This window comes from Macaca fascicularis, chromosome 9, assembly GCF_037993035.2.
Source record: "Macaca fascicularis isolate 582-1 chromosome 9, T2T-MFA8v1.1".
NCBI classification, from domain to species: Eukaryota; Metazoa; Chordata; class Mammalia; order Primates; family Cercopithecidae; genus Macaca; species Macaca fascicularis.
Genome location: NC_088383.1, coordinates 101,757,738 through 101,771,437, shown reverse-complemented (window position 1 = coordinate 101,771,437; position 13,700 = coordinate 101,757,738). Strand labels below are relative to the sequence as shown.

The 13,700-nt window shown below is 35.3% G+C and overlaps 1 protein-coding gene across 10 annotated transcripts in view; it reads right to left on the bottom strand.

The window, feature by feature from the left end:
• Positions 1–13,700, bottom strand: part of EXOC6 (exocyst complex component 6) — a 216,714-nt gene that overhangs the window by 59,922 nt on the left and 143,092 nt on the right. For 9 of the 10 annotated variants that reach the window (XM_045361197.3, XM_005565957.4, XM_065521152.1 and 6 more), the window contains one exon: positions 3,727–3,868. The exons of the other annotated variant lie outside the window; for it this stretch is intronic. In XM_045361197.3, the coding sequence (XP_045217132.1) occupies positions 3,727–3,868 (142 nt within the window). The remainder of the gene's footprint in view (positions 1–3,726; positions 3,869–13,700) is intronic. 10 annotated transcript variants of the gene reach the window in all.

Below are 13,700 nucleotides of genomic sequence, written 5' to 3'. Positions count from 1 at the left end.
GTAGAACTAGGTCTATTAAGAGAAATTTAGAGAGAAAGTGGTTTCAGTTCAGTGTGAGAGATTATGATAGAGTGATGTATTGTATAGAATTAATCTCCCAAATTGGATGTTCAAGGAATGGCTGGACAATTACTTCGCAGGTTTATTATAGAAAGGATTTCAAGATGGAGGAGTGTGTGAGCATGTCTATGTTATTAACAGGTGTGTGAAGAAACTCAATGATCTTTTAGCTTCTAGTCCCCATCTGAACTACCTGCCTCTCCTCTTCTTCATATTCCAGTTGATTCCCATGGTATCCAGACCTTTTCTCTTCACAGACTTACCAGGCACTTTAGCCTTCCTACTACCTAGCCAGATTTTTCTTCTTGTCTCTCTTTCTTCTCCCTTCCCTGCCCCAATATGCAGAAAGCATACATACTACATTAAAATTGAGAATAAGTTTTCTATTTTTAAAGAACTACTTTTCTCCAGATTTAAACAAAAAAACTTAAGATGAAAACTTATTTTTAAAATTCTTTTAACATATTTATTAGAGAAAGTTAAGTTTCATTTTAAAAATGATTTAGGTATCAATTGCTGAAAGTCAGAAGTTGAGGGGTGGATGGTTCTTTTGCACCAGAAAGACTTCTTTATTCATGCTATACTACTTAAGTAAAAAGATGTCTTTTGGAAAAGAGAACACCAGAGACAGTGAAATAAACACAAACATTTTTAATCCATTTCTTTTGTCCCATGAGTAGTAAATGCATGTCACTCTATTAAGAAGTAATGATTAAGGTAATACAGAAGTATTAGGAAGTAGAACCAACCATAGGCAAAATCTTAAAGGAATCCAAGCTGTCTTCTATGGTTTGTCTTTGGAGTCCTGGTCTCTTCCTTTTCATATCTACAGTGCCAGGACCTTAGCCTCCATCAGGCTAGGGTTTACCCCTCTTGCAAATGGCCCCAGGCTTCCTTGAGTTATAGCTCATACTCAGGACCTTTCTTGGTCTTTTCCAAGAGACTAGCTCTTAAAGAAAACATCAGAGTTTTAAAAGGAGCCTCTAGTAACTCTGCCCAAAGGAGTACCTGAAAGTGGAAACTATCCTATGGCAGGATACCGAGGCAAAGATTCCAGGGTGTTTGGACATTTCTCTAAATATCAATAGGCTAGCCCTTCATAGAGAGGTAAGAGCATAGAGGGAAGATTTAGACAACTGAACTTGTCTAATCAAACAGTAATTTCCATCTTTGAGCAATAAATTTAATTTAGAAGACACATCAAATGCCAACAAAGGTAGTTCAATTGTCTAGTTATTTTGAAGCCATACTAAAGATGTAATAGAGTAATCCCATCTTACCCATGGGGGATATGTTCCAAGACCCCCAATGGATGCCTGAAACTGCAGATAGTAATGAACCCTATATTAATTATGTTTATTTCACATACATACATATATACCTATGATAAAGCTTAATTTAAAAATTAGGCACAGGGCCGGGCACAGTGGCTCATGCCTGTAATCCCAGCACTTTGGGAGGCCGAGGCAGGTGGATCATCTGAGGTCAGGAGTTTGAGACCAGCCTGGCCAACATGTTAAAAACCTGTCTCTACTAAAAATACAAAAAATTAGCTGGGTCTGGTGGTGGGCGCCTGTAGTCTCAGCTACTCAGGAGGCTGAGGCGGGAGAATTGCTGGAACCCAGAAGACAGAGTTGCAGTGAGCCGAGATTGTGCCACTGCACCCCAGCCTGGGAGACACAGCGAGACTCTGTCTCAAAAAAAAAAAAAAAAAAAAAAAAAAAAAAATAAGGAAGAATAAGAGATTAACAACAAAAATAATAAAATAGAGGACATATGATAATATACTGTAATGAAAGTTATGTGAATGTGGTGTCTTTCTCACACACAAAATGTCTTAATGTACTATACAGGAGGTAACAAAAACTGCAGAAAGCAAAACTGTGGATAAGAGGGACTACTGTAACACAAAAATGTCTTGAGCAATGCTTATATAAGATATTTATACAGACAATGTCATACTGAAATGATCTCATAAGACAACTTTTAAAGAAACTTAAGAAACCAGTTTCAAAGTATTTGTGGAATGGGAATAAAAATTACTTTCAGCTTAAAAACTTATAAAAATGGCCAGGCACAGTAGCTCATGCCTGTAATTCCAGCATTTTGGGATGCCAAGTCAGGAGGATGACTTGAGCCCAGGAGTTTGAGACCAGTCTGGGCAACACAGCAATACCTCATCTGTAATTTAAAAAAAAAAAAAAAAAAAAGTGTTTCTTTGGGATATTGTTGTAAATAAAAAACAGGCCAGGGGTGGTAGCTCAGACCTGTAATCCCAACACTTTGGGAGGCTAAGGTGGGCAGATCACTTGAGGCCAGGAGTTTGAGACCAGCCCGGCCAACGTGGTAAAAGCCCCTCTCTACTAAAAATATAAAAATTAGCTGGGTATGTTGGCATGCACCTGTAGTCCCAGCTACTTGGGAGGCTGAGGCACAAGAATCGCTTGAACCCAGAAGGCAGAGATTGCAGTAAGCTGAGACCGTGCCACTGCACTTCAGCCTGGGTGACAGAGTGAGACTCTATCTCAAAAACCTAAAACATAAATAAATAAATAAATAAATAAATAAATATTTGTCAAACGATAGCTTTACTTTGAGAAAGAAATATAATAAAAGTTTTCTAATTAGAGAAAATAAAAAATGCTTTCTAGGAAAAGAAAATTAATCTATCTCTTCCCTAGGAAAAAAAAAAAATTTTTCTTTTGCTTTCTAAACAAATGTTTCTTTTTAAAAAAAAAAATAAATGGGTAGGTTTTTAGAAACTTTGGAGAGTGTGTGTGTGTGTGTGTGTGTGTGTGTGTGTGTGTGTGGTGTACAACAGACAACTGATCTTGTCCAAAGAGCCTAATAATTTTCTATAATATTAATGATGTTTTTCCTAGCACAATGCCTTATAGACAGTGGGCACACAAATATTTGTTATCTGTTGAAAAAAATGAGTCATTTCTGCTTCAGTTGCAAACTGCTGACATTTAATTTTTTAATGTCTTTCACAAAGAATACATTATTGAAAATTTTTCCTCAAATATTTTACAATCCTTCTTGTGCCCCACTGATTTTCAATTTATCAACTGTGGTGCCTGACAGAACTGTCAACCAGGGATTTTCACTGTTTAATCAGTGTACTACTTATTTGAAAGCACTGCTTGAAAATTGCTCACATATACTCATATCTTGTACTTAAAGAATTATAATTTGAGGGTTGATAAAACCCATATCCAAAAGCACATATAACAAGGCTAACAACCAAATAGCATACTTCACTTGCAATGCAAGGTCCTGGGGTTTTTCTTCTAGCAAGTATCTAAAAAGTTACTTACAGGGCAAGTAAGAATGACAGAATCATTTCATTCACTTATGACAAACATTAGGAGAGTCCTAGAAAAAGGCAAGAATGACCAGACAAGGAATAATAAGGAAAATGAGTCATGTTTTTAAATATCCCAATCTGGAATGCCACTTCAGTGCCTCTCTCTAGAGGCCCTAAATGTGAAGCTGAGATATTTTTATCTTCCTGTTTCAGGAAGTTAGCCCTACTCCTAAGGCTGCTAAAAGTTTAGCTGAACCAGGCCTTTTCCCTCCTTTCTGAACTATCCTGCTGAATACATTTTTTTCATATAATTTAAGTATGGATTCCCAGTAAGAATAAACCAATATAGTACTTACATTCACACTGTATGACATCTAAGTTAAACTGCTGAACAGCTCCCATGCTTATTTGTTTTAACTCACTGTCCAGTAACATCTGCATTAAGGATGTTGACAGATGCTGGCAGGCTGACATGCAAGCTGTCTGAGCAACTTTCCCCTGTTTAAAACAATCAAACCAAAAATCAAACAAATAAATAAACACAGAAATACATCATAAAGGATCAGAAAAATCACACACTTGGCATTCTTTTTGTTGGTTATGCTTGGTACAATGGTGATTACTTTCCTTCCTGTTTCTGTATTCTGAGTGGTTATGCCTTTATATTATAGAAATTAACATGAATATTTTTAGTTTACTTGGCTTTCTCAGGATATAAATATCATTAAAGCTCTAATTGCGCAAAGGAAAATTAAAACACCAGTTAAAAACTGTTATTTCAGATCTCTTCAAATACTGAAAGCACTTTAGAAATGCATATTAAAATGACATTTATGACATAAAATAAGTCATACTGACAGAACATTTTATCCACATAATGCTCCTTAATCTCTCCTTTACATAATTAACCAAGTCAGAATAAAGGAAGTTAACAGTATAACTTACTATTATTGCTATTTAAATTACAGCTAAAATTCAAAATACCCTTTGAATCGTAAGTGCTTACTTCTAATCAGAACATTAGTCTATAGCATAGCTTCAATCACTGGCAGAAAAAAAAAGGTTTGTCTACCAATATGGCTTCAAGATTTTCTACAGATGTGCATTTAGCTTTAGAAATTAAGTTTTTAAATCATCTGGTAGGTTGGAAGTATGCGGTTGAATATTTGTGGTTTTCTTTCAGTATAATACACATCATTAAAAAATATTTCCTACTATAATAATCTCCTAAAACTGTACGTGAACTTTCACTGATAGCCTAAATTGTTTTCTTAAAAATAGCCTTTTTAAATGTTTAGCCTCTGCATTATACAGCTGACTCACAAAACTACACCACTTTTAGTATAAATTTTTTTTTTTTTTTTTTTTTTTAGACAGAGTCTCGCTCTGTCACCCAGGCTGGCGCAATCTCGGCTCACTGCAAGCTCTGTCCCCTGGGTTCACGCCACTCTCCTGCCTCAGCCTCCCTAGTAGCTGGGACTACAGGTGCCTGCCACCACGCCCAGCTAATTTTTTGTATTTTTAGTAGAGACGGGGTTTCACTGTGTTAGCCAGGATGGTCTCGATCTCCTGACCTTGTGATCTGCCCACCTTGGCCTCCCAAAGATAAATTATTTTTTTAAACAGGTTTTGCATTTCAACTAGAAGTTTAAAATATTATGAAAACTCTTTTAGGTAAAGTTCTCCCGTATAATACTGCTCCTAGGATGGCTACCTTCAACTGACAATTATGTTATTTGGTGACGGACTGACTACTATGATAGGATTCAAAGATCTATGAATATCATTAGAAATAATTACTTTTGGAAGACATGCCATGTTTCGCCTCATTTGCATTAACAAATATTTACCCAGTCATATTTGATAATTATATTTTTCCTACTTATCTCAAAGGCCAGAAAGCTACAAAATCATGACCAAAATCTCCCTAATAGAAATGTTACAATATATTAGTACAAAAACATCTTACATAGGATTGACTTGTGAGAAAGGTAATAAACAACATAAATACTTGTTCAAGATGCTTATTACAACATTTGTTAAATCACACATTAAAAGTCAGACAAGAAACAACTTTTTGAATGAGTTTTTTGCATTTAGACACTATGCACAGTGAAAAACTACATATCTGAAACGGAATGTCAATTTCTCAATCAAAAACTTAAGAGATAAAAGCTGATGCAAACAATATATTTGACAGATACTGATGAACTGCCAAAAAGGAATGTAACAAACAATGCAAAACCCAGCATGATTCAAGATCCCCCAAACTCAAGAGGAATTAGTCTGGGAGACATGCAGCTCCATTCCCCAAGCAGAATAATATCAATATGAATGAGAAGTGGGGAAGCAGAGAAAGGAGAAATCAATGGCCTGTCATTTAATTACAATGTAATAGGCTTCAGAATACTTAATGGAAATGTCACTTTGACCCAATGGAACAGCTAGTGCATTTTAGTTTAATGTGCTTCTCCATCAAATAAGCTCCATGTCATATGCATGCTGCCACTATCATATACTAACTGTAAAAGTTGATTAATAAATTGCCAGAAAATTACTATTAAATTCATTTCATAAGCAAACACACTGTACAATATAAGTGGTATTGTTTTATGTAAACCTTTAAAATTTAACATGGGTTCAGATGCTACAAACGACTACATAGCAATAGCACTAGAGCTGAAAATGATGGTAAGAGTAGACACAGGCTATTCCACAAACCTGGTGGAAATAAGTAATAAAAACACACACACACACACACATACATACACACACATGAATTTAAATAAATATTTAATAAAATCTTCATTTAAATATCATGTGTAATACTAAAATCCTAACATTGAATTTCTTTTGATGAGGTATATTAAATACAGGCTTATTGTTCTCAAAGATAGAAGATTAAAATATTTATATTTTATAAATCTTCAGATGAAATAAATAGCTCAAAATTTAAGTTCATAATATCAAAGGTTCAGATTCTTTAAAATTTTAAAAAGTTATATTCCATAAGATTATACAGTATTTTTTAAATGTCTACTTTGTAACTATAAAATGCATACAACTATTCTTAAACTTCATCTACTACATATTTTTAGATAGAAATGTTAACACTCCAAAAATTTACACACCCAAAAATATATTTGATAATTTATTTTTAATGTCTATAGCCATTGGCACACTCTGGTATAATCTTCTGAACACTATTATTATATTATTATTGTTGTTGTTGTTGATGCCTTTAATAATATATCATTTTCTAGAATAAAAATAGTCTGAGTACTTTTACAATGATCTTTTAAAAACTAGCCCTTTTCATTAGAGATGCTCTAGTTTTTAATATTGTAACAAAAAAAGCCAAAATAATTAAGTGAAGTGACTGAGAAAACACGGCACATTTAATAAATTTCAAGCACCTCAAAATTTCTCCTGCCCTCATCTGAAAAATTAATTGCAACTATTACCAACATTTTCCCTCTCTTTACAAAGTTCAATAAATAAGTAAAAACACCTGCTAAGCTTTTAAAGGTAACTACTTTTTTACCCTGCTGTAACATTTGGCTGAAAACAACTTGCAAAGAGAGAAAAACCCTTAGACAAACTTCTTGTATTTCAAAGGAACTTGTAAAAGAGAATCTGCTGACATATTAGATCCTTTTCGCATTACCGAAAAGCTTTTCTTTTAAGAACAATTGTGGTAAAGAGACATTTGGCTCCTAGGAAATTCCCAAAGGGTCAACCATATGCATCCTTCCATGGCACCTTCACAGTGCTGCTTTCTAGATTCATGTCTCAAAAACAGCTTTCATCATTTACTTGTGTGTCAGTCAATATGATTTATGGACTGCATTCAACAAAGTCAAAGCATATAGAATGAGAAATATGACTACAATCTGCTAATTTGTTTTGTATTGAGCCACTTAAGAGTCAAAGACCTGATGTCAGACTGAGACCAGTAACACAATTAACCAGCCGGTGACAGATTCATCCATCCTCCCTGCCAGGCTGTGCCAATCAAAGACAGCATGAGGCGACATTTGGTGAAATCAGTAAGAAAACTCATTCTCTAAGTAACCTATGTGAGACCTTGATTGACATTTTTTGAATTTAGTTTGTGGAACACAGCCACTCTTTACCCAATAGTCCTTCACTGCAAGCTGTGAAATAAGGCTTTTAATGCCAATCACAGGAACAATAAACCACAAACCACCAACCCTCAGCTTAAAAGGAATTAAGAAAACACATCTGTTTGTATGTCAAGACAAATTTTCAAAATAATTTACTATCATAGATTAGGCTAAAGATACTCTGTTTCCTGTGAAATATCATAAAATAACAAGGTAAAAACACAACATAGTTTATTATATTATGGCTCAAAACTGGTTTGTTTTCAAAGTAATGTTTTCATAGATCTACTCTAAAATAATTGTAAGAGAAATGTAGAATACTTAAAAACTAATTTGGGCCATTTAAATTTTCATTTGAAGTTTTCATTTGTGTCTCACCATATTCTTATTTCAAAGATCTATTTAAAAAGGTTTGATTTCAACAGTGATTTTTTGAAAGCACTTTCCAATGCCGCTTTCATTCTCTCAAGTACATTTAATGTTAAAATGTGCTCTTGAAATCACATTCTTTCTGTATTGGTCTACTCTTCCTTAATGAACCCAGAAGAGTCCATTTTTCTTTATTTATATTCCCTCAGAAGGTTAACTTTGTACAATAAACTACTTTTTTACTTAAGGAAAAAATACACAGACTCAAATATATTGTACATTATATTATTCTTTACATTGATAAAAAGTTTTATTTAAAAAGTCTAACTCTTGTCAAAGAAAAAAGGAAAATCAAAATAAAATCATGGTCAATTTGGATATTATACCTAACACTGATAAGTGACTTCATTAATTCTGATTCTGTATGGCTTTTTAAAGTTATCTAAATTCACGCAGTAAAATATTGTCATTTTATACAAACTCACTATCATCATTTACTACATAAATTTCACTTATGAGACTATGAAATAGTCTTTTTCAGAAGCAAAACAAGGGAAGTAGTTTAAAGAATTAAATTTTTATTTAATTCATTAATGAAGTAATTAATAAATTAATAAATTAATGAATTTAATTTCATTTCAGCATGTGTATTTTAAAAGGCTATAAATTGTAACTCTCTCTTTAGGAGAGAGCCTTTTAAAATAAAATATTGAAAGAATGAGGTATTTCATCAGATGGAAATACTAAAATTAAAAATTAAAAAGTTAATTGAAATATTAAAAAAGATGTATAGTTGAAAAACAGGTATTTTAATTCAAGAAATCTGTTATTCTTCCATTTTATGTAAGAATCACTAATCTAGAGTTTTACTATATGAAACATCTTGTTCAAATGTAAATACTGTTATGAAATCAGGAAAAAGATACCTAAAACATAGAATATGAAACTTTCCCCAAGATTATTTCACAAATGCATAAGAATTTCTCTACCTAGTAAGATCAGTTTTAATTCATTTTCTGGATGAACACTGTACATAACACTGAAATGTCTGATTCTCAGTAATACAGAATAGACATGTTATAAAGTTTCAATATCAAGATGAATTCCCTTAGCGAGTTTAAATAACATTAATACTACCTTGAAGACAATTTTTTTTTTTTTTTTTTGAGACAGAGTCTCGCTCTTTCACCTAGGCTGGAGTGCAATGGCACAATCTCGGCTCACCACAACCTCCATCGGCCAGGTTTATGCAATTCTCCTGCCTCAGCCTCCCGAGTATCTGGGATTACAGGCATCTGCCATCATGCCCAGCTAATTTTTGTGTTTTTGTAGAGACAGGGTTTCACCATGTTGGCCAGGCTGGTCTTGAACTCCTGACCTCAGGTGATCTGCCCGCCTGAAGACGAATTTTTGAAATTATGCTCTAAAATTCATAGATCTATCAAAATATACTCATTTTAACAGCCACAACATTCCCCCAAATACCTCTTTACACTCTATATTCCTCTTATACTCTATTTCTGTCTGTCTCTAACTACTTCCAGCCCTGAAAGAATGAATTGGGACATCAGTTAACCACAATCCCACAGTCAACTATAAATTCCCATTCTCCCCTCTCAGGTTGTTCTCCTTCCAACAATTACCAATCACAAGGGTATGAGACAGTAACAGAAATGTCTACTCTTAAGACACACACACACAAACACACACACACACACACACATATACAGACAGAGAGAGAGAGAAATAGAACATGATCATCTTAAAGTTGAAAAATTTTTCCTGAACTGGGACAACCTCAGGACTGCATAATACATGGCATATTTTTATTTCCCTCAAAACTTCCCCTATCCCAATCATAGGGCTCATCAAACTTTGGCAGTCTTTTATTTAAAACAAAACAAAACAAAACAATCTTTTGAGCATGGCCTTAGAAGGCATGCAGTACCCAAATTTTTAGCTTTCTACAAGTATCACTGCTTCTGCCATGGCAGTCCCATGATATTGCCAAACTCACTCTAACTTTTTTTTTTTTTTTTTTTTTTTGAGATGGAGTCTCTGTCACCCAGGCTGGAGAGCAGTGGCACCATCTCGGCTCACTGCAAGCTCCGCCTCCCAGGTTCAAGCGATTCTTCTGCCTCAGCCTCCCGAGTAGCTGTGACTACAGGCGCAAGGCACCATGCCCGGCTAATGTTTGTATTTTTGGTAGGGATGAGGTGTCACCATATTGGCCAGGCTGGTCTCAAACTCCTGACCTCATAATCCGCCCACCTTAGCCTCCCAAAGTGTTGGGATTACAGGCGTGAGCCACCACGCCTGGCCAGACTCTGCCTTGGGGGGAAAAAAAAAGTTTCCAGAATCATTAACGGGTTAGACAACAGAAGTGGTTTACATATAATCATTAATTAGTAAACTGGACAAATGTCACTCACGCAAACTGGCTCCCCTTTCATACACGTAGGTGGAAGACTATTATAAACAGCCATATATAAAAAGATAGCACAAAGTAGGCCTTTGTCACTCATGAATTTGTATTTAGGTTTCAATTCTTGATATTGACTCTCAGAGTCCAGTACAAGTAGAACTTCATTTGCTGAGGCACACATTTGAATAACATGTTCTGTGAAACGGGTTATGATGGGGGAAAAATGACTCAGAGACTGACTGCAGTCAAAGTCTCAGCCTCCCTGGGGTTGGGGGAGGGAGAGCATTGGGATAAACAGATAATGCATGCTGGGCTTAATACCTAGGTGATGGGTTGACAGGGGCAGTAAACCACCATGGCACATGTTTATTTATATAACAAACCTGCACATCCTGCACATGTATCCTGGAACTTAAAATTTTTTTAAAAACTCATAAAAACAAAGTCTCAACCTTCCTCCCACAATGTGGCTTTGCTTTCTTCTGTTAGTTAATGTGAATGAAGTAACTCTCATTAAGATCTACAGCTTCAATTGCATTTTATAGCATTTTCTGAAAGTAATTATACGGCATAGCAGTATTTTCAAATTTGGGGATTCTCAAAGTTTTGATGTTTACTCATCCTGAATGATAAGGGTTTACTGAATTTTCACTAGCCCAAGCCTTAGATCGTGGAAATGGGGTTGCAGTAAATACTAACAGTCATTTCTAGTTGATGGAATACCTGGGATGGGATTTTTAAAAAGTAAAGGGAATATATCAAGAGAAGGGAAGATACATATTCAAACAAAACAAAACCCATAAAAAGTGGGAAGGGGCAATCAAGATAAACTACTTATTGGTTTTTTTTTTTTCCTAGAAACAACCTTGCACATGGCATTTAACAATACTCTGAGAGTGAATAATGTATCCTACAGACATTTACATTAGCCCTTTCCCAATTGCTCCCCTCTTGCTTCCAAAGAATTGAAAGAGGTTTTTAATCTCAACACTACCAGCTACCACACTGACTTACATAAGAGACAGAAAGATATAAAACAACATGACAGCTTTCCTACAGCACCTAAAGTCTCCTGAGTGAAAGAGGAAATGATTAAAAGTTTGTTGCCCATCTTCTGAACTACTTCCCTATATGTAATATTAGTCTGAATATGCTCCTTTGGTGGGACCTTAACTCTGCAAAGTCTAATCTCTATACTTTTTGCATTATAGTATCTTGCATACGTATTTATAAGTATATGTCAGCATCTTGGCCTGTTGGTTTTCTGTTATTTCTACCTGACTTGCAAATACCTTGTAAATATGAATGCACTAACACTGTTATACTTCTCTCATTAGCTCCACCCTGACCTTTCTCTATTACTGTTCCCTCCATAGAGGGAAGAAAAAAAGAAAAATAGAGGCTCCTTGGCATCACCAGTTCTTGGCCTGCACCAGAAACTTCTAACTCCAACATCATGCTCTACCGTCTCCTTGCTCCTCAGAGATCTGGCCTTCTTTTTGCTGTCTTTTTCTGCTCACAATAAAAGGTAATTTCAACTCAATCTTTCCCCACACCTTTTAGTCCCTTTTCTTCTTCCCCCATTTCAACTTCTGCCCACTTAACCCAGGGGTGGAAAGCATCTTCTATTTTTTTCTATCATGGAAAACAGATTCAAGGGGGAAGGTATCAGTTGGCTTCCTACAACTCTGTCACTTCTATCTACAAAAAGTCAAGTTTCTTTTTTTTTTTTTTTTTCTTAGACAGGGGTCTTACCCTATCACTTAGGCTAGAGTGCAGTGGCACAAACGTGGCTCACTGCAGCCTCAACCTCCTGGGTTCCAGCAATCCTCTCATGTCAGTCTCCCCAGTATCTGAGACCACAGGCGTGCACCACCACATCTGGCTAATATTTCTATTTTTTTGTATAGACAGGGTCTCACCATGTTGCCCAGGCTGGTCTCAAACTCCTGGGCTCAAGCAATCCTCCCACCTTGGCCTCCCAAAGTGCTGGGATTACAGGCATGAGCCACCATGCTGGTCCTCAAGTAACTTTATAAACATGAATTCTCTATTGTTATCTTGTAGTAAAACCACCACACGCTACACTTTCATTTGTTTTTTGTACTGAATCTTCCTGTTCAAGATGGTACTTTGCTCATAAAGCCTGGACCAATGATTTAGTCTATTTCATCTATAGTTCTGTTAAAGAGTGAAGTTATAAGAGACATATACATGTGTGTATATATATGCATATGTACATAGGTACACTAATACAGTATATATACATATATTTAGTCTATAGACAAAGAAGAGTCCATTTTAATTACTTCCATTTATACTCATCTTAGCCGTTACTTACAGGTGAGGTCTAGCAGTTTTTTCCTAATCCACCAGCTTCCTACTAAAACTTTCATGTTGTTTCCTTTTAAAAGCCCTTTCATTACTACTACTTCCAACTAAGTCCTGACCAAGAGCAATTTGAAATATTGTTTTCTGCAATGTTTGACATCAGGAAAATATTTAAGTATGCTATGCTATATAGAAACTTAAGACTTACAATTTATGAAATTAAATTTCTCACCAAGATTAGTCAGCATTTGGCTAACAGACAACTTAGTAAATGTCTAAAAGGATTAAAGTTACAAAATATAAATATGTTCATTTTCAACTCAGAAGCAAGAATTTAAAAAATTAACATCTAGTAGTGAAAATCAATTGTTTTATAACATTAAGAAAAAGCTTAATAAGAATAAAAATTCTATTTCATTTTTTTATTTTTTATTTTTATTTTTGAGATGGAGTCTCGCTCTGTCACCCAGGCTGGAGTGCAGTGGCGCAATCTCGGCTCTGAAAAGCCGGCTCTGAAAAGCTTGCAGTGGCCGAGATCGCGCCACTGCGAGCTCCGCCTCCCAGGTTCACACCACTCTCCTGCCTCAGCCTCCCAAGTAGCTGGGACTACAGGTGCCTGCCACCACGCCTGGTTAATTTTTTGTATTTTTAGTAGAGACAGGGTTTCACCATGTTACCCAGGATGGTCTCGATCTCCTGACCTCGTGATCCGCCCACTTTGACCTCACAAAGTGCTGAGATTACAGGCACGAGCCACCATGCCTGGCCTAAAAATTGTATTTCAAAGAGTGGACCTTGACTATTTACAACTTTTTCAAACATTTTCTCTCAAAGTTTTTTTTAACTCTCTCCAATACAGAGATATATTAGATTGTCAATATTTTGTTCATGATGATTTTTGTATACTTGGAATTAACTCGTAACAATGGATATAATATAAAAATGAATATCAAAATATGTCATAGAAATACCACTTTCATTTCCACAGAAATAACTACAACATAAAGAACTTTTTGAAAATACTGGATGTTCAAGTGCCAAACTTTCAAAATCTCTAATGCAAATTTATCTAAAACTG